This window comes from Panthera uncia (genome assembly GCF_023721935.1).
Source record: "Panthera uncia isolate 11264 chromosome C1 unlocalized genomic scaffold, Puncia_PCG_1.0 HiC_scaffold_3, whole genome shotgun sequence".
NCBI classification, from domain to species: Eukaryota; Metazoa; Chordata; class Mammalia; order Carnivora; family Felidae; genus Panthera; species Panthera uncia.
Genome location: NW_026057584.1, coordinates 87,698,213 through 87,718,061, shown reverse-complemented (window position 1 = coordinate 87,718,061; position 19,849 = coordinate 87,698,213). Strand labels below are relative to the sequence as shown.

The 19,849-nt window shown below is 36.0% G+C and overlaps 1 protein-coding gene across 1 annotated transcript in view; it reads right to left on the bottom strand.

Annotated features, from left to right (window-relative positions):
• The window catches only part of LRP1B (LDL receptor related protein 1B), a 1,876,868-nt gene that overhangs the window by 951,889 nt on the left and 905,130 nt on the right, over window positions 1-19,849 (bottom strand). The window contains exon 6 of the mRNA XM_049615676.1: window positions 18,238-18,495. Coding sequence (XP_049471633.1) covers window positions 18,238-18,495 — 258 coding nt within the window. The remainder of the gene's footprint in view (window positions 1-18,237; window positions 18,496-19,849) is intronic.

Sequence of the window (19,849 nt, the reverse complement as noted above, 5' to 3'; positions counted from 1 at the left end):
CAGCTCACTTTTAAGTCAAAACTTTATGGTATAGTTCTCTTTGTAACATCTTACCATGAACAACTCAGGGGATGAGGTGTAGTGGCCTTCCAACTTCCATTTGTGTTGTTTCTTCCTCAGGGCTTTAGTAAACAACAGGCTTTATTATAAAAATTCAGTCTATATTCTCACTTTCCAAAATATCACTCATATGCTTAGAATATCCAATGACTTCTCACCATAGTTAGCATAAAATCCAAAGTACTTAACATGACTTACAAAGTCTTTAAACCCTTTTCCAACTCATTTCTTCCTTGCTCACTCTATTCCAGTCACACTAGCCCCCTTACTTTTTCTGGAACCTGCAAAGAAAGCTTCCACCTTAGGACATTTGTATTTGATCTTCAAGAGAAGAGTATCTGAATGTGCATGGATTGTGTTCTCACTTCAACCAGGTATCTGCTCCAATGTCACTTTCTCAGAAAGGCCTCTCTTGACCAATGGATATTAAAAAATACCACTTCATTCCCTTTCCACACACAGTGACTCATCCCCACCAGTCAGCACTATTGGCTAATTTCATTTTCTTTGTAGCATTCATCAGTGATAGAAATTAACTATTTAGTAGCTCACTGCCTCCCCACACTAGAATGTAAGCCCCATGCCAGCAGATTCTGTATAACTAATTCACTGCTAAATTTCTCAAACAGAATTGTGTTTAGCTCATGGTAAGTGCCCAGCAAATATTTCCAAATCAATACTACTCTTCTTTTCATGCTAGTCTTTGCTCAAGAACCTCCTGCCTAAACTCGGTGCCCTCACCTCTAAATCAATCAGGTAGGGGATCATCTTAAGTCATAACCCCTTTGTTCTTTAATCATCTGAAATATTTTCCTTGATTTTACCTGTGAGCTCAAATTTTGCAAATCACTATTCTTTACCTAGGAAGGATGTACATAAGAAGGATTTGTTTTACTTACTGTGGACAAGTAATTTTACAAAAACATAATTGGGCAGAATAGAAATTTGCTGGAATGAGTACCCAGGGGGAGTAACAATAGTGTGAGGGATGATAGTGCCATATAACTGTTGGAAGAATAGTGACAACTGGTGAGCCTAAGTGAATAAAAAGAGATAATAAAGCAAAGATCAGAAGGATGTCCTGACAAAATGTTGTACTGGGGATGAAATGCTGCCACATTCACTTTTGCATTAAAACTGCCATATCTTGACTTCTACAGCCTTACTGCTTACAATTCTTTACAGCCCTTCTTTGCTGTCTATTCCTACCAAGAATCATTTTATGACTCTCACAGCTTTGTAGCTCTTATTAAGAATTTATTGACACTTTGGCCATGGCTTCTTTCAGACACTACTGGTTACCTTGACTTTTTCTGTTTGCAAATATTATCTTACTTTAGATTACCTTTTGATTCATATCACTAAAAACACAAACTTTTCATTACATATTATTATGATAATTACATTATATAATATACATAGAACTTTATATGTAATATATTATAATATTATTGTTTATTGTTCATATTTGTCATATCTCTTATTCTACCCAAGTTACAGACCCAGAATCTGAAACAAAACAAATAAAAAATGATGTGATTTTGGTTACTGGTTTTGATGTACAATAAGAGAAGAAGCGAATATACTGATGTATTTCTAGTGGATTGATTCTGCAAATAAAGAGTGGTTCAATTGAACCAACGCTATCCGTTGCATTGGGTCTGGTTAAAAAAAAAATCAAGTGATTAACCCAAACACCAAATATTTGTTAAGATGCTTCCTTAGCCATATTTGCTATTGGCAAACATTTTAAATTAAACTTACTCTGCTGTTAGGATTAATTACACAACAGTAATGGAATGACATGAATTCATGGAAACATATACATAACATAAAACAATAAATGCTTTTGGACTGTTTTTATTTATTTTATTTAAAAAATTTAAGAGTCAAGCCCAAGAGTCAAAAACAACCACAAGTGATTCAATTTAATGTATTTGACATGGGTGGAGATTATTTTTAGGATTTACACTGAAGTATTCTGAAGGTGTTACATCATCTCTGAATTAAAGAATAGCACAGAAGAAATCCAGATTTACTCGATCAATGTAGTGACAAATTTATAGTCCTACACCTCAGACATCTGATTCTAAAGTAAGTCTAAGATGTGTACACATGGAGGAAGCGTGTTTTTTGTTTGTTTGTTTTTCTAGGGATATGCCCCATTATACTCCAGAGGGATATACCAAGAAATAAATGTACTTCTATTTTTAGAGTAAAGAAAAGAGAATGTCTTAATGAATTTGAGTAGGTATAACAAAATTCCATAGACTGGGAAACATAAACAACATTTAATTCCCACAATTCTGGAAAATTGTGAAATGTCCAAAATCAAGGTGCCAGCAGATTCTGTATCTAGTGACAGCTCAGATACCATCTTCTGTTGCTGCTTTATAAGCTAAGTTTATGTACTATTCTAGACATTTTGTTGACATTTCAACAATCTTTGCAGCATCTCAGCAGGACTAGATTCCATCTCAAGAAACCATTTTCTTTGCTCATCCATAGGAAGCAACTATTCATCCATTCAAGTTTTATCATAAGAAGGCAGCTCTTCGGTCACATCTTCAGGCTTCATTTCTAATTCTAGTCTTGCTGTTTCCATCACATCTGTAGTTACTTCCTCTACTGATGTGTTGAAACGTTCAAAGTCATCCATGTGAGTTAGAATCAAGCTCTTCCAAACTTCTGTAATTGTGGATGTTTTCACCTCTTCCCATGAATCACAAATGTTTTTAATGGCATTCAGATTAATAAATCCTTTCCAGAAGATTTTCAATTTACAGGCATACCTTATTTTATTGTGCTTTGCTTTATTGCACTTTGAATAGATTTCTTTTTTACAAACTGAAGTTCAGTGGCAAACCTATGTCAAACAATTTCTAGTTGCCAGTTTTTCAACTGCATTTCCTCACTTCATGTCTCCGTCTCACATTTTGGTAATTCTTTCAGTATTTCAAAGTTTGTCATTATTCTTATATTTGTTATGGTGATCTATAATCAATGATCTTTGGTGTGCTGTAATTATAGTTTTGGGGCATGATGAATCACAACCACATAAGACAGTGATCTTAATTGATAAATGTTGTGTATGTTCTGAATGCTCTACCAGCTAACCATTCCCCCATCTCTTTCTCTCTCTCCTCAAGCTTCCCTATTCTCTGAGACATACCAGTATTGAGATTAGTGCAATAAATAATCCTATAATGGCCTCTAAATTCAAGTGAAAGGATGATGTCATGTGTCTCTCACTTTAAATCAAAAGCTGGAAATGATTAAGCTTAGTGAGAAAGGCATGTCAAAGGCCAAGAGTGGCTCAAACTAGGATTTTTGTACCAGTTAGCCAAGTTGTAAATGAAAAGGACAAGTTCTTGGCAGAAATGGAAAGCACTGCCCCATGAACGAATAAAAGATAAGAATATAAAACAACCTTATTCCTGATATAGAGAAAGTTTTACTTGCCTAAATAAAAGATCAAGCAATCTACAACATTCCCTTAAACTAATGCTTAGGTCAGAACAAGAACCTAACTCTCTCTCTTTTTTTTAAAGGTTTATTTATTTTTGAAAGAGAGAGAGAGAGAGAGCGAGCGAGCGCGCTAATGGGGGAGGGGCAGAGAGAGAGGGAGACTCAGAATCTGAATTAGGATCCAGGCTCTGAGCTGTCAGCACAGAGCACGATGCAGGGTTGAACTCATGCACCATGAGATCATGACCTGGTCTGAAGTCAGATGCTTAACTGACTGAGCTACCCAGGCACCCCAGAACCTAACTCTGTTTAATTCTATGAAGACTGAGGGGGTAAGGAAGCAAAATGCAAGATAAAGGAGCAAGTACTGACGTAGAAGCTGTAGCAAATTATCCAGAAGATTTAGCTAATATGACTAATGGAGGTAGCTACACTAAACAACCGATTTTCATTGGAGACAAAACAGCCTTCTATTAGAAGAAGACGCCATCTAGGAGTTGCATAGCTATAGAGGAGAAGTCAATGCCCGGCTTCAAAACTTCAAGGGAGAGGCTGACTTTCTCATTAGGTTAATGTAGTTGGTGACTTTCAGTTAAATCTAATACTTATTCACCATTCTAAAAATCCTGAAGTCCTTAAGAATCACGCTACACTACTCTGTCTGTGCTGTATAAATAAAACAACAAACCCTGTATGACAGTACATCTGTTTACCATGGGACTTACTGAATATTTTAAAACCACTGTGGGGAACTACTGCTCAAAAACAAACAAACAAAAAGATTTCTTTCAAAATATTACTGCTCATTGACAATGCACCTCATCACAAAAGAGGTCTGATAGGGATGTGCAACAGGATTAATAATGTTTTCATGCTTGTTAGCACAACACCCATTCTGCAGCCCATTGATCAAGGAGTAATTTTGATTTTCAAGTCTTATTATTTAAGAAATACATTCGTTAAGGCTATAGTTTCCATAGACAGTGCTTCCTCTGATGGATCTGAGCAAAGCAATTGGAACCCTTCTGGGAAGGACTCACCATTTTGTATGCTATTAAGAAACAGAGCCTGAAGATGTGACTGAAGAACTGCATTCTTATGATAAAACCTGACTGGATGAAGAGTTTCTTCCTATGGATGAGCAAAGAAAATAGTTTCTTGAGATGGAATCTAGTCCTGGTGAAGATGCTGCAAAGACTGTTGAAATGTCAACAAAATGTCTAGCATATTACATAAACTTAGGTGATAAAGCAGCAACAGGGTTTAAGAGGATTGACTCCAATTTTTAAAGAAGTTCTAATGTGCATAAAATTATTTCAAATAGCATTGCATGCTACAGAGAAGTTGTTGGCAAAGGGAAGAGTCCATTGATATCGCAAACTTCATCACTGCATTATTTTAAGAGATGGCCGCAGCCACTCCGCCTTTAGCAACCACCACCCTGATAAGTCAGCAGCCATCAACATCGAAGAAAGACCCTCTGCCAGCAAAAGTTATGACTCACTGAAAGCTCAGGTGTGGGTTAGCATTTTGGGGCAATAAAGTATGTTTCAATTAAGATATATACATTGTTTTTTAGACATAATGCTATTGCACACTTAATAGACTATAGTATAGTGTAAAAATAATATTTCTATGCACTGGGAAACAAAAAAAAATTACTTGGCTTGCTTTGTTGTGATATTTATTTTATTGTGGTAGTCTGGGACAGAACCAGATACCTCCAAGGTAAGCCTGTGTAATTCAAGGGGAAAGAGTTGGAAAACAGAGCTTGTGTTTATTAAAATAATTACCTTGATTCACCATGTAATTTTGTGTGAATTTCATCCCATGGAAATAGGATGGACAACACTAATTGAGAGTCCCAAAATAAAAGCTCAGGCTTAACATAGAATGGGATGGAACACTGAGATGATTATTTGCATAATTCACATATTAGAAGCATTTTGCCTCAATTATCTGCAGTTTAGGAACAAACGTCTTTCTGCACAAATTACCAAAGTACCTGCTTTAATTCCCAATGGACTATTGTGTGAGTAATCACAAGCATAATGCAGTCCTTCCAGTTCAAAATTTTTGTGGAGATACCCATGACAATTTTAATTTAGTCAGTTGTATTGTTCTTACAAATCAAATCCTTAAAGCTGAAAGACAAAGTAAAACTTGCATCTGATACAGCAAAAAGTTTAAAGGAATGGTTTATTTCATTTTAAAATGTCTTTTTTAAAACTTATGTTCCTGTTCAGAACTTCATAAGCAGCTAAATATCTCTCTTCGTGATAACAAAACCAAACAATAAGAAGATATTTTCAAAACCTGCATGCTTATGTAGAATTCAATGATGCCATCTTTCTTCCCACCATACATTACCCTTTTTTAGATCTTCATGAAGGAAGAGGAAATATTTGATGAGTTCCTGAAATCGGTTGAGAGGAAACAAATAATAGACGGATCTAATGGGCCACCTTGGAGAAAAATGGGAGTTTTTTTTAAGTAAATTGATGATTCCAGAGAAAGGAATGAAATTGTGGAAAGCACAGTCTGACACAACGTGAATTTAAAAAATGTTAATTATCAAAGGAGCAGAATAAAACACAGTAATAATCAGCTCCCGTACTGGTTTTACTGCACTTGTAAGCAACTATGATGAAGCAAATGCATAATTTCAACTACAGAAGAACTGATATTAACTATTTCTATAGATAAAAGATAACAAGAACAACAACAACAACAACAGAAAACTATGCTGGATACTCTGGACTTGCTCTATCAATGTCATTCTGTTTTCTGTCTGCTCAAAGAGATTAAAAACCATTAAGCTATCTTCCACACAAACTGGAAGCTCAGTTTTTGGATGCTAACTGGTGTGTACTCAGAAATGTGGAAGAAAAACTGTGAGGCCATTTTCCTGCCCATTTTAACATTTTCACCTGGGAAGCACGACTGTTGTAAATAAGACATGTGCTTGGAGTGGTGCTCAGTGTCCATCATCCAGCTTCCTTAGGGGAAGCAGTGTGGGCACAGCAACAGTGGCCATGGCATCATCAAAAGCCTTCCTGCTTCCTGCACTGCAGCTGTGGAAGTCTGATCTCCAGTTACCAGCGTGTTCAAGGGCAGCTGCAACTGCAGTGGTAGCAGTAGAGTGGGTTCTTATTTCCAGCATAGTTCTAGAAAAGAGAACTATGATAGCTCCTAACGCTCTGTGTTATTTTGGATGCCATTTTCAAGGCACAGCCTAGAATTCTCTCCTTTATCTCCTCCAACAATTCTGAGAGCATTCTGTACAAAAGCACTTCTTGATGCAAACACCAAGGTGTCTGTTCTCTGTACAGAACTGGGACTGATGTACCAAAAATTATTCTTTCAGACACAGTGGACGTTCTATAAGGGAGAAGTCTCTACCTCTCACAACTCCAAACAAATTATCAATATATTTTTTTTTAATTTTTTTTCAACGTTTTTTATTTATTTTTGGGACACAGAGAGACAGAGCATGAACGGGGGAGGGGCAGAGAGAGAGGGAGACACAGAATCGGAAACAGGCTCCAGGCTCCGAGCCATCAGCCCAGAGCCTGACGCGGGGCTCGAACTCACGGACCGCGAGATCGTGACCTGGCTGAAGTCGGACGCTTAACCGACTGCGCCACCCAGGCGCCCCATCAATATATTTTTAAACAACACGAACAACCAACTAAGTCTTAAGGCCAGGTGAGGTATTATTTCACATGGATAAGAAATTGTTCTTACCCGTTCAGATCAGCTGAACTGTTCTACCAAGCCACAAGGGAAAAAGTAACGTTTTTGTTGCTGTTATTGCTGCTGTTTTTAGTAAGCAAAATAGTATCTCCCAACAACAACAACAAAAATAACAACAAATAAATAGAAGCTTATTTGGCTATAGAAGTATTGCCTTTTTTGTGAGGTTACAAGATTAACAACCCTTTTTGGCGTAATTTTGGGACATGTTCTATTATATGGATTTGTTGGGAAATGGGTCTCATTGTTGATTAATAGTACATAGGGCTTCCTTACCATCAGTTTTAGAAATATAGTATAACCATTTTTGATGTTTTTTTTTTGACAGAGAAACGCTACAAATGAGTGAGGGTGGAGAAAGGGACGGGAGAGGGAGTGGGGGAGACAGGATGGGGGAGAGGGGATGGGGGAGAGGGGATGGGGGAGAGGCAGAGCAGGGAGAGGGAGGGAGGAGGGGGGAAGGGAGAGGGGGCAGAGGCAGAGGGGCTAGCTGAGGGTGAGGGCGAGGGAAGAGATAATCCCACAAGGGGTAGAGAGAGGTGGGGCTCACCTGAAGTAGGGCTCGAATTCAAGAACCATGAGATCATGACTTGAGCCAAAGTCAGATGCTTAACCAACTGAGCTTCCCAGGTGCCCTATAACCATTCATTTATTAGTGAAACTGGACTGAATAATAACAATAGAGAAAGATACATTTTCCTTAGCATTATCTTAAAACAGGGAGATTAAACGGATTTGGATTCTCACATTAAAATAACAAAAGTTGCTAAGAAAATTTATATAATCTTATCAAGTAAATATTGTCATTAAGATGATAAAGATGTACAGAATATTTGAAGCAGAGATTTAATCATTAGATTTGCAATTTTGGGAACTCTTTTGAGTTTTTCACCAAAGGACTAGCAGGCTTTGGAGAATTATGTCATGCTTACCAGACTCCCAGGACACTAACGGATCAACCAGAAGGTCAATGTGTTAATTTATAACTACTGACAGGATGCTCCAGTGGCACGATTACTAACAGGTACCATCCTAACAAATTCCTCCCTAAAATATGGTATGTGAGAAACCAAACCTGAAATCTACTTGTTCAGCATAGAGTCAAAGCGAAAGGCATTCCATATAATGGAGTTGAGGCCTTCTGAGTTTTATGAGGGGTTTAGAAAATCATCAGGACTGCACTTTAGAATTCTACCATTTTGACAACTGGAATACCTATTAATGTGCCCCCAATCCAGTGTGTGCGTATGCATATTGAATCTAGACCTGTATTTCACAAACATTTTAACAATCTTTCATCATCTAAATTACCATTTCATCATTTGACAGTGCTCTTCTATCATCAAAAAATGTTCTGTCACCACACTCTTACCTAACTGTGGAAAAAATTGTTAAAATTAAATGGGAAGTTCCCTGACACCGTCTATATTTTGAAGTTACTCTTTACTACCATCCTCAACCACAAATTATCTTTTGGGCTAGGCCTTTTTCTGGAATGAATTCCACATATGTACAAATCTTTATTGCACATCTGATTCCTGTCAGCTCCAATTCTGAAACTGATTCTGGTGTTGTTATCAGAGGGTCAGAGTATGTAGTATGTGGATCCTATATCCTTTGTGTACAGACTAAAAGTAGTGGGCCATTAGGAAGAAATAGCAAGAAAACTGTGATTACTGTAAGTCTCTATATTTTCTTATACACATAGCTTGAATAGGTTTAGCCACATAGATAGTAAATATATAAAAAAGTGATGGGAGAATTCAATGTGAGATTCTCCTTCAGACCTTTAAAACAATATTTCTTGGGGTGCCTGGGGGACTCAGTCGGGTGAGCGTCCGAATTCGGCTCAAGTCATGATCTCACAGCTCGTGAGTTCAAGCCCCACATCGGGCTCTGTGCTGACAGCTCAGAGCCTGGAGCCTGCTTTGGATTCTGTGTCTCCCTCTCTCTCTGTCCCTAACCCACTCACATTCTGTCTCTGTCTCTCTCAAAAATAAATAAACATTAAAATAAAAAAAAAACAGTATTTATCAAAATAGGTAACATAAAACCCAAGATAGGTATTAATACCATATTAGGCATGTATACACACTCATGTCACCTCCTTATAATCAAGTATCCACAGAAACACCCACAGGCATACCCACAAAAATATCAATCGAGTGTATGGTACTCAAACAAACTAAGGAAATCCTGGGATACACTAAGTAAAACAGGTACTTTACTGGAGGACTTTGAATAATCTTTAGCATGGTATATACACATAAATCTCCAATAAGGTTCCATAACATTAAAAATTTCCTAAACTTGTTTGACCACAAAAACAATTTTCCCAAACTATCATACAAACTGGTGTCCCAAGGAATGTTTTTTTAGGAACTGGTACTTTAAAGGACTGAAGTGTACCTATTGTGAGTTATTAGGTAGGAAAAAATGAAAAAGGGATAAATGAGGAGAAGAAACAAATATCCCTCCCCTCAGAACACACACACACACACACACACACACACACACACACACAGGAATATCTCAAATTACAAGAAAAGCAAATATAAAGTAATGGAAGGGGAAGGTATGTTTAAAACTGGGTGGGATCTCAGCGATTAAGTGAATAAGATCATTCATTTTAAAATGATTTGTATAAGGTCATATAGCCAGTTAATGACAAAGCTAGGACCATACCAAGTCACCATACTTTCATCCCAAACATTGTGGTGATAGAAATATAAATCAGGGTTAAAATAAATGTACAAGTCACAAGATGTTATAGCCTGAAAACAATAAAAATAAAAACAAACAAGAATCTTAATCAGAGACTGAAATGATAGGTGCCAGTTTTATTACTTTCCTTAATTACACTTCTGCTCACTGCCTTTAGATTTGATGTTACGTTCCTATTGTAAATGTGTCTACAATATTAACATTTTCTAATGATCGAGGAATATGAAGAGAAAAATGCCAATTATACTTGACATAAATTATTTAATGAAATGAAAAATAAAATGAAAGAATTGAAGTAGACAATTATGGTATTATACTTAAAAACAAAAAAAAATACCAAATAAATACTAAGTCAGAAATTATTTTGCAAGGCTAATTGCTGTAAAGTAATAGCTTCTCTTTTTTCCTTTTCTTTTCTCTCCTTATTTCCTTCTTTCTTCTACCACGATCAAGTTTATCCAGACAGAAACACAGGTTTCCGTAATTAGACATCATGGATTTCAAATACATGATGCAGCTTATTTAGTCATTATGAAAAGAGCTTTTATATTCCAAGTTTCAGATTGGTAGATAAAGAAATCCTGCCAAACATTTTGATCTACTTGGTATATGGCATCATGATACGATCATCAAGAGAATCCCACTTTGATTATTAAAATCCATAATGAAACAAGCAGACATGTGAATCTAGACAAAAAAAAAAAATACTATGAGGATAATGATTTAAAAATTCTCCATAGCATGAAACAGACTTTGTAGGGGAATACATGTACACTGTGTAAGTAAAGTATATTTCACCAAATTCATAGGGAAAAAAATACCAACAATTGAAGCTTAGCACATGTTGAATACTGGCTTTGGTGAGTTTCAAGCATGTTGCCAAATGACAATAAATAGTAATTTAGTTCTTTGCAGCCTGACAACTGAACTAACAATAAAGACAAATTTATAGAGGAACAGAGTACTGAGAGTGTTTTTTTCTTCCCTTTTTACTAGGCATTCAGGACAGTCTTTTATGATTGTGCTCTGATTGTAAATCAGAATGGGTTATTTACTTCAAAGTATAAATTAATCTAATGCTAATGTAAAAATTAAGATATAATTTAATATCACTGCCTACACCATTAAGCATACGGTATCAAAAAGGGAATTCTGAAAGTTCTCCAGAAATGTATCCTGAGATCCTCAGATCAACATCTTTGCTGACTCTGCCTCTGTCTCTATTTTTTTTTTTTTTTGCACTCAATGAATAGCCTGATCATTTTGCTAAAATTCCAGATCCCAGGAGGAATGCATTATATTAATTAGCTACACACACGTCTCAGAAAAAAAGTCATTTTATGTAAATATACTAAATATAAAATGAAAACTTTGTAAGAAGTATAAAGAGTTGAATAAAACATATATTTGCTTATAGAACAACAGTGAATAAAAATGTATCTCTGGAAATAAAGAGTTACAACATCCTCATGGAGGATGTGCTTTACATCCGTCACAGATGTTTCTTAGGGAGTAATATAAACCCAGTTATTGCAGCCAAAAACAAATTTACAACATTTTTTTGTTTGTTTCTGTGGGAGAGTAGGAAATCTAGATAAGAAATTTTCTTTTAAAAAGCTCATTAATTTATACAAAAATGATGGTCTTAGTCATTTCTTCAGCTCTTCAGCTCAGAGATGAACAATTCCTGAACCTTTTCTAATGGAATCCTAGAACCAGAATTGATTGATTGTTGAATGAATGAAAAGCATACAACCCCAAGTTTGAAGTAGCTTACAGTGTTTCTCAGGGGATGAGAATTACAGAGAAACCCTGACCCTCCCCTTTACTTTCATTATAAAAGGCATCTGAAACCTTAATAATAACTAAGTATATATAATTGAGATCAAAAGCACATTCACCATTTTATGCATTCAAGGACCTAAATATGAGATAGCAGAAATTCCTTCAAAAGAAAAAAAATCTAATCACGCCCAGAAAGGAGAAGAGTTAAAAAGTCCACACTGCTTTGTTCTATTTAATCTCTGCACTAAAAATTAATTGACCTCTGTTTTAAGAGCTTTGGCTCCAATACTGTTTAATTGAGCTGCCTTAGGATGGGTAGACTCTAAAAGGTTTGAATCAAGTTGCTTCTATGGTCATTGAGGTTAGGACCCAAAATAAATCTATAAGCACATACCCAGGGGAAGTCAGACGCTAAGTCCATAAAAGTCAATAGTCATTGAGTAGACCCAGTACCTTAGAAACATTTAAGACTGACATGTGAGACTATTAGCTAGACATAGATCAGATCTTACTTAGCCATCATTCAGCCTGTTTTTCTAAATGTCTCTAGTAGTGATCTGACAGAGTTTCTCTGGAAGTTGCCTCTAACTGTGTCTCTAACTCTAATTCTGTGCTCACCCTTCCTCACATCCTAAAGCCAAGGAATCATTTTTTATTTGGAAAAACAGGTAAACATAAAATTGAAATATAATGCATATTTTTTCTTTTAAAAAATGTAAGTTTATTTCCTTTTTTGAGAGAGAGAGAGACAGAGAGACAGAGAGAGACAGAGTGTGAGCGGGGGAGGGGCAGAGAGAGTAGAAGACACAGAATCTGAAGTAGGCTCCAGGCTCAGCTGTCAGTGCAGAGCCGGAAGTGGGGCTTGAACCCATGAACCATGAGATCATGACCTGAGTGGAAGTAGCTTAACTGACTCAGTCACCCAGGTGCCCCGAAATACAATGCATTTGTGATAAGGTCGCATAGGAAGGGCTGCTAAACTCAATTGGAAAGCTTTTGGAAACAATATGATGCCATGAAGAATGAGTAAGAGATACCTGGTTAGAGGGAATGAGAACCTATGATCTATGATGAAGAAGCAACATACACAAACATGCATGGAAATGGGAAAATAAAGTTTGTTGAAGGAAGTATAAGTACTATTTTTAGGTAGAACGTGTGATTTGAGTAAGTAGAGGCAAGGTAGGTAAGCTGCTTGCAGAGAAGCCAGATAATGAAGTTTTATTTTATCTTAAGATAAATAGGAATCTACATCAAGTGATTTTGATTTTAAGTAATGGAGTATCATGGTCACTCTAGCAGAATAATAGACATTGGAGAAGTTCCCATGGAGTGGACAATTTCACTAGTAACCATTTCAAAAAGACAAATTAAAACAACATGAATGGCTTGTAACCAATCAGGTGAAGAAATAATTGTAGAGAAAAGTTCAAGTTCATAAAAATTCAATACTTGAGCACATGTCTTATAAATAAGTACAACAAGGTTCTATGATGATCTCTTCATCACTATGTAACATTATGTAATCTTGGGATACTGCTGAAAAGTTCTATAATCATATTCTAACGTGCAGACTCACTGAGCTGACACAGTTTGAGACCAGCATTTCCACTGCTACAGGTGGATTATTTTGTCCCAAGATTATGCTTGTATTCACAATAGAGGCACAAACTGGCCATGCTTATCCTACCATATCCTAGTGGAGGACGTTTGTGAAACCATAAAGGCTATGAAATTCCTAGGCTGGGCTGAGGCAAAGGGTGTATTTCAAAATTAAAAGTCATTATTTGTGGGTATTGAGACCAAGACTTAAAGATTTCTTATCAACTTCAAAAAATATTTCCTTTTGTTAAACTCATTTTCTCACCTATAAACTGATGAATATAAACAGTATGCAGATTTCATTTTTATGATGGTAATATATTATATATGTAGAATTTTTAATGGATAAACAAAACATTCAGGAAATGTTGCCTTATAGTATTATGTGATTATTAGAGAGCTCTAATTCAAGAAAAAGAAGTAAAATTGCTAAGAGGCAAAGTGCCAAAATCCCAAAGTTATCTAATCAAAGATTTAATTTAATGGATCTAGGCAGAGTTTTAAATGGAAAATGAGCTAAGGCTGACATCGAAAGAGGCAAAAAAACAAAAACAAAAACAAAAACAAAAAACAAAACCAAGATTGGGGATAATAAAAATCAGTGATTGGGGTTAATTCTGAAGCAGTTTATAAAGAATAAGCGATCTTTTTATTTTTGTCCAGGAATATTCTGCTGGACCAGAACTGAGCACACTGAATGGATCAAAACAAGCTGGGCAAGTCCGTATTAGAATCCTAGAACTCATACTCAAATTTTGCAGAATATTGAAAAATCACACATGGAAATGGAATTAAAGTATCTACTCTATACCTAGGAATGAACAGTCTGGTCCTGAATCATCTTTTTATCAAGGGATTAACACAGTGAGTATTCTACCTATCTCAATTATCTTTGTGTACTTTGTCCTCAGAAAACAGCTGGACATCACCATTTTTTTGAATCCCATCATTCTTGTTGATTTGGGGCATTTGTGTCCCTACCACAGTACTCTCCAAGAAAGACTGGGGGAAACAATTAGTTGTTGCAAATGTACTTTGTATGAATACTTAATTGGAGAATCAATTTTGCTTACAAAACACTTCCAAAATTATCTTCAAAGTCTACAATTTTCTGGCTAAATCCCTAGATATTAAACATCAGGTATCTTTTAAAAAAAAAATAGTAACATTGGGGCGCCTGGGTGGCTCAGTTGGTTAAGCGGCCGACTTCGGCTCAGGTCATGATCTCACGGTCCGTGAGTTCAAGCCCTGCGTCGGGCTCTGTGCTGACACCTAGAGCCTGGAGCCTGTTTCAGATTCTGTGTCTCCCTCTCTCTGACCCTCCCCCGTTCATGCTCTGTCTCTCTCTGTTTCAAAAATAAATAAACGTTAAAAAAAAAATTTAAAAGAAAATAGTAACATTGAATAAGAAATATATTCATACTTTGCCCAATGTGCTTTGGTTACTCTACTTTATTGAGCATATTATTATTAGTCTTTAATCTCTCACAATATTGCTTAGGAGTGATTCTTAATGTTAAAAGTAGGCCTCTAGGGTCACCCAAGTGGCTCGTCAGTTAAGCGTCTGACTTCGGCTCAGGTTATGATCTCGCAGTTCATGAGTTCAAGCCCCACCATTAGGCTCTGTACTGACAGCTCAAAGCCTGGAGCCTATTTCAGATTCTGTGACTCCTCTCTCTGCCCATCGCCCTCTCACACACTCTGTCACTGTCTCACTCTCAAAAAATAAACAAACATTAAAAAATTTAAAACAAAAAATAGGCTTCTCTAAGCGGCTATATTAGAATCAATTGGTGGGCCTTTTTAAAAGTCTTTATATATTGTTGAGAGACAGAGAGGGGCGAGCAGGGGCAGAGAGAGAGGGAGACTCAGAATCTGAAGCAGGCTCCAGTCTCCAGGTTGTCAGCAGAGCTCAACATGGGCCTCAAAACCCACGAACTGTGGGATCATGCCTGAGCCAAAGTCAGAGGCTTAAATGACTGAGCCACCAAGGCACCCTAAGAAGTGGGTCTTCTCAAACAATATAGCCTTCCACAATTCACCTTGTCCACTTCCCTTCCAAGATTTGTATACTTCTCTCCTATTTAGAGACTGTCTTTTTGAGCCATTGTCCCTAACATTAGTGTGTCTAATCATTTTTGGCTCACTAAAATGAACAACAAAAGTTGAGACCCACAGGGGCAGTGTGGTGTTTAGCAAAAGCTGATAAAGTCAGACCCAACTCACACCTATAGCCAATACTCGTGTCCTGTTACCCAATTTCTCACTGTCCCAATTTTCCCCTCATCATAAGAGACACAGCTATGTCTTCCTAATGCATACAGTCACTTAACACATTCCATAAGTTGTAGTTGTTATTTTTAGTAGATTTGGGAGGTTCTTTGAAAGCACCAGTATTTGCATTTCTAATGTAGAAGAACACAAGGTTTAGTTGTCCCATCTCTGCGTTTGTTTTCGCCAATCAGTATTGTCTAACATATCTGAGATCTGTAGCTAATATTTTTATATTACAAAACTTGAAGAGCATACAGGAATGTAGTGGGTATCCAATGAGATGAGACAAAATATAAATTTTAATACTGAACTAAATTATTTAAATATACTATTATGCAAATTTTAAATGCAAGTCAGTTTGACCTGTAATGATTGCTTTTCTCCTCACAGTAAATTAAAAAATATATATATTATTATTTTTTTTCATAAAAGAATGCTTTCCTCAGGCAAATTCAGAGAACAGCATCTATGGAAGAAGGAACAGGGCCAGTTATTCAGGCATAGTCTCATTGGTTCATTATTTTTGCTTATGTGGTACAAGAGATTTTATGTAATTATACATGCAAGAAATAGTCCAACTTCATTATCAGCTCACAGAGTGTCATGGTGAATGAAGAGCTCACCATATCCAATGGAAGCTATTCTCTGGCACAGTGATAAAATGCATGGATTACAAGCAGTGATAGAGGAGCCCGGACCTGCTCACACCTCTGCCCCAGTCCCATCATTAACTTACTTCTACACATTTAATCTTTATTCTACATTGACTGAAATTGCACAGCTTAAACCTGACTTTGTCAACAGAATATTTATTCTAATTAAAAGATTTCCATTGCATTTATTACTTATAGTTCAAAATGAATGTTCTTTTCAGCATTTCAGTGAATTGCTTAACAAAAATCTCTTTCGTTTTCTAGATTGGCCAAGCATTGCCTTATAAATCAAAAGAAACCTAAGATACAAATTATATTCTTCCGATATTCTAATGTGCAAACGCTTTGCCATCCCCAGATGTACTAAAAAAAAGTAGTTGTTTTAAAAATATATGTTACAAGAGAAATTAATATTATTAGGACATATTAAATGTAGAAAAGTTGCTTAAGTAAATTTGGAAAGTAATTTTACCTGGCAACTTTGAATAGCCTAGCTATTTGACTGTCACTATTCCATTTGCTAGGGACAAATGCATTTGGATTACTTGAGGTAATCACTAACATGGCAGGGACTGGGACCTTTTGTTTGAACACTTTCCAACAGCTGGCTCAGCCAATGTCTGAAATACTCAAATCACACGGCAGCACTCCTTGTGCTGGTACTACTTGTTATTTACTATTTATTAGGAATTATCATTTCCCATAAAATCCTTAAAAACAGCCAGGGACCTTTGCTTTTACAAGGTATTTTGGTCCAGTATCAAAATAAGTGGCTTTAGCAATTATTTTATTTATGTTAAGAGGATTTTCAAAGTGTTGGATTCTATTTGTTAAACATTTATTTATTTTCACTAAACTGTACACAATCATACTTTATATTCCATTTTTTATAATTTTGCCATTGGTTCATTCAGTATCATCATACTTATCAAACATTACATATTATTTTTCTTATGTTTAATAAAGATTAATAATCAATCCTTCTAATTGTAGGCCAAAAATATTAATAAAATATAATTATTGAATCCAAATCACCAAACATTCTGTCTGAAAGCTACATTTCTTCTATCACAGCACTGTCTTTTCTTTTCTTAACTTGACTAGAGTTTTTCTTTACTTTTCTACCAATTTTTATGTTAGCAGCATTTGCAAGAATAATTTTCTGTAAATCAAAAAAATAAATGGACATGTCTTGAAATTCCCATGCATACGGTTTCCCCAGGAAAGCACAAATACTCCTGTGCTGGAGAGATGGAGGGAAGGAGAAAGAGAGAGAAAGGGAGACAGCAAACATCAGCGTGAAAGATGGAATGAATGTATCCGTGTCTGTGTAACAATGTGACTTCAATTTACAGCAATATTCAGGAAGAAAAGCACAGCTACTAGTTTGTGAATTTCTGGACCGAGAAATCAAAATAAATCAAAACCACAAATCAGTCCTTTGGAAGATGCATAAAAACTCTGATTTGCTAAGAAAAAAGTCAACAAACACAGGTAGTTGTTACCAATTAGCATAAATCTAATAGTTTTCAAGGCATTTTAACAAACACTACAGTTGATGAGCTTATAATTATCAACTCTGTTTCTTGCTTTTTAAAATTTCCACCCTCACTCTCACATTGTGAACTATCACTGAGTGGCAAATTACAATTCTCATTTAGGTGACACTGTAATAAGCATTAAAGAAAAAATTAAAATTAACTCCTAACTTGTTACTTGCATAAACAGTGAAACTACATGTGTATGTGTGTGTTTATTCAGAACAGGTAGTGAACACATTTATTCGTCTATTCATATTTGCATATATAGATTTCCAATAGCCATAAACTATGTTAGAAAAATCTAAGAATCCTGTTTACTGATCTGTACATGAAATCCTTCAAGGGTGACATTTCATATGAGTTGAAATACTCACTGTGGAAAGACTGAAGAATATTAATGGTCCACTCCTCTGTTAATCTTCCTGTTTTTGTTATCTGGATACATTTGAGCTGATTTGAAGATTCTCTTGATTCAATCCAACAAATCATGTCTTCATTGTAAATAAAATCCAGAGTATGAATTTCATTTCCATTGACCGAGCTCAGGGTTGCCATTTTACTGCCATTAAGATAGAAAACCTCAATGGTTTCAGAATTTGCAATTAATAGCATCGGTGGCCTATCTGTCGGTTCTGGAATAAGAGAAAAAGAGAAGTGAGTTTAGTAAAAGTGAGTCCATTTTTTTCATAATTTTGAATTACTTACTACAACTTATTCCTATATTTTAACGCATCTTTAAAATTTTTAAAAAATGCTTGCAAAAGTATTTATTAATAACTCATATATACTTCACTGACTATATATTGTAGTTGGCTTCTCTAAAGAAAACATAGTCCACTGAGCATTTGTATTCTTTATATCCTTAAAAATAATGTATTGTGTAAATGTTAGTACAATACTATTTACTTTCACTGTTGGTAAATAAAGGAAGTTCTGTGAGATTGTTTTGTTGTTGTTATTGTTTTAATTTTGTTGTTGTTGTTGTTGTTTTAGCAATGAGGATGGAGGTGGACTGACCTCACCCTACAGTTTTACAGGCTTCCCTTGTGAGCAAGGGTGTACTTTTTTGAGGTGGATGCATGAGGCCAGAAGTGAATTTTCTGGAGTGGAACATGCAAACTCAGAAGCCCATACAAACAGCACCTGTGACTTCAGCCTTAGTGGCTCCTTGACTGACTCCAGGAGTCAAATAATCACTAGATCATGACTAGCTTATGATTACTGAGCTGCTTCTTTTTTTATAGTCAAGAAAATAAGATTGTAGAAGTAAAAGAAACTTGCTTGATACTATTTTTAGAACAATGCATCCTTGCTTTTGTGAAGATTGGTAAGTTTTTGATGAATATGCACTAATTGACCAAAATTTCAATACTTGTTAAGATGTAAAGGTAACAGTAATATGCCATACAAAATTAGTGTTGAAAGAGTTTAGCTATACAATCATAATCAGAGTAGCTTTTGTGCTAATTAGGAAATAGGATGAATTTGGAAATCCTCAATTCCTCTTTTTTTTTCCATCCTTCATCCAAAGTGTCAATAAACATCTTTGATTCTGATGTCAAAACATATCAGGAATCCCACCACGTCTCAGTGACTGTTACTACCACCCTGCTCCAAGCTGCCATCATCTCTCAACCCAAATGATTCCTAGAGCCTTCTAACTGGTTTCTCTGCTTTCATTGATGCCCTCCTCCTCTTTTAGTCTTTCTCAACACAATGGCCAGAGTGATACCTTTAAAATGTTAACGTGAATCAGTTTTCTGCCCATTTCCTCAAAAGGTTCCCACTTCACTCACAGTAAAAGTCAAAGCCTTTATAATAGCCTGTAAACCCCTCCATTAACTGTATTCTCATTACCTGTTTGACGTCATTTCCTTGATCTCCTTATTAATCTCACCCTTGTCATATTCCTCCAGACACACCGCCCTTCTTACTGTTCCTTAACCAACAAGCCAAGTAAGCCTCTGTCTCAAAGGCTCTTCCTTA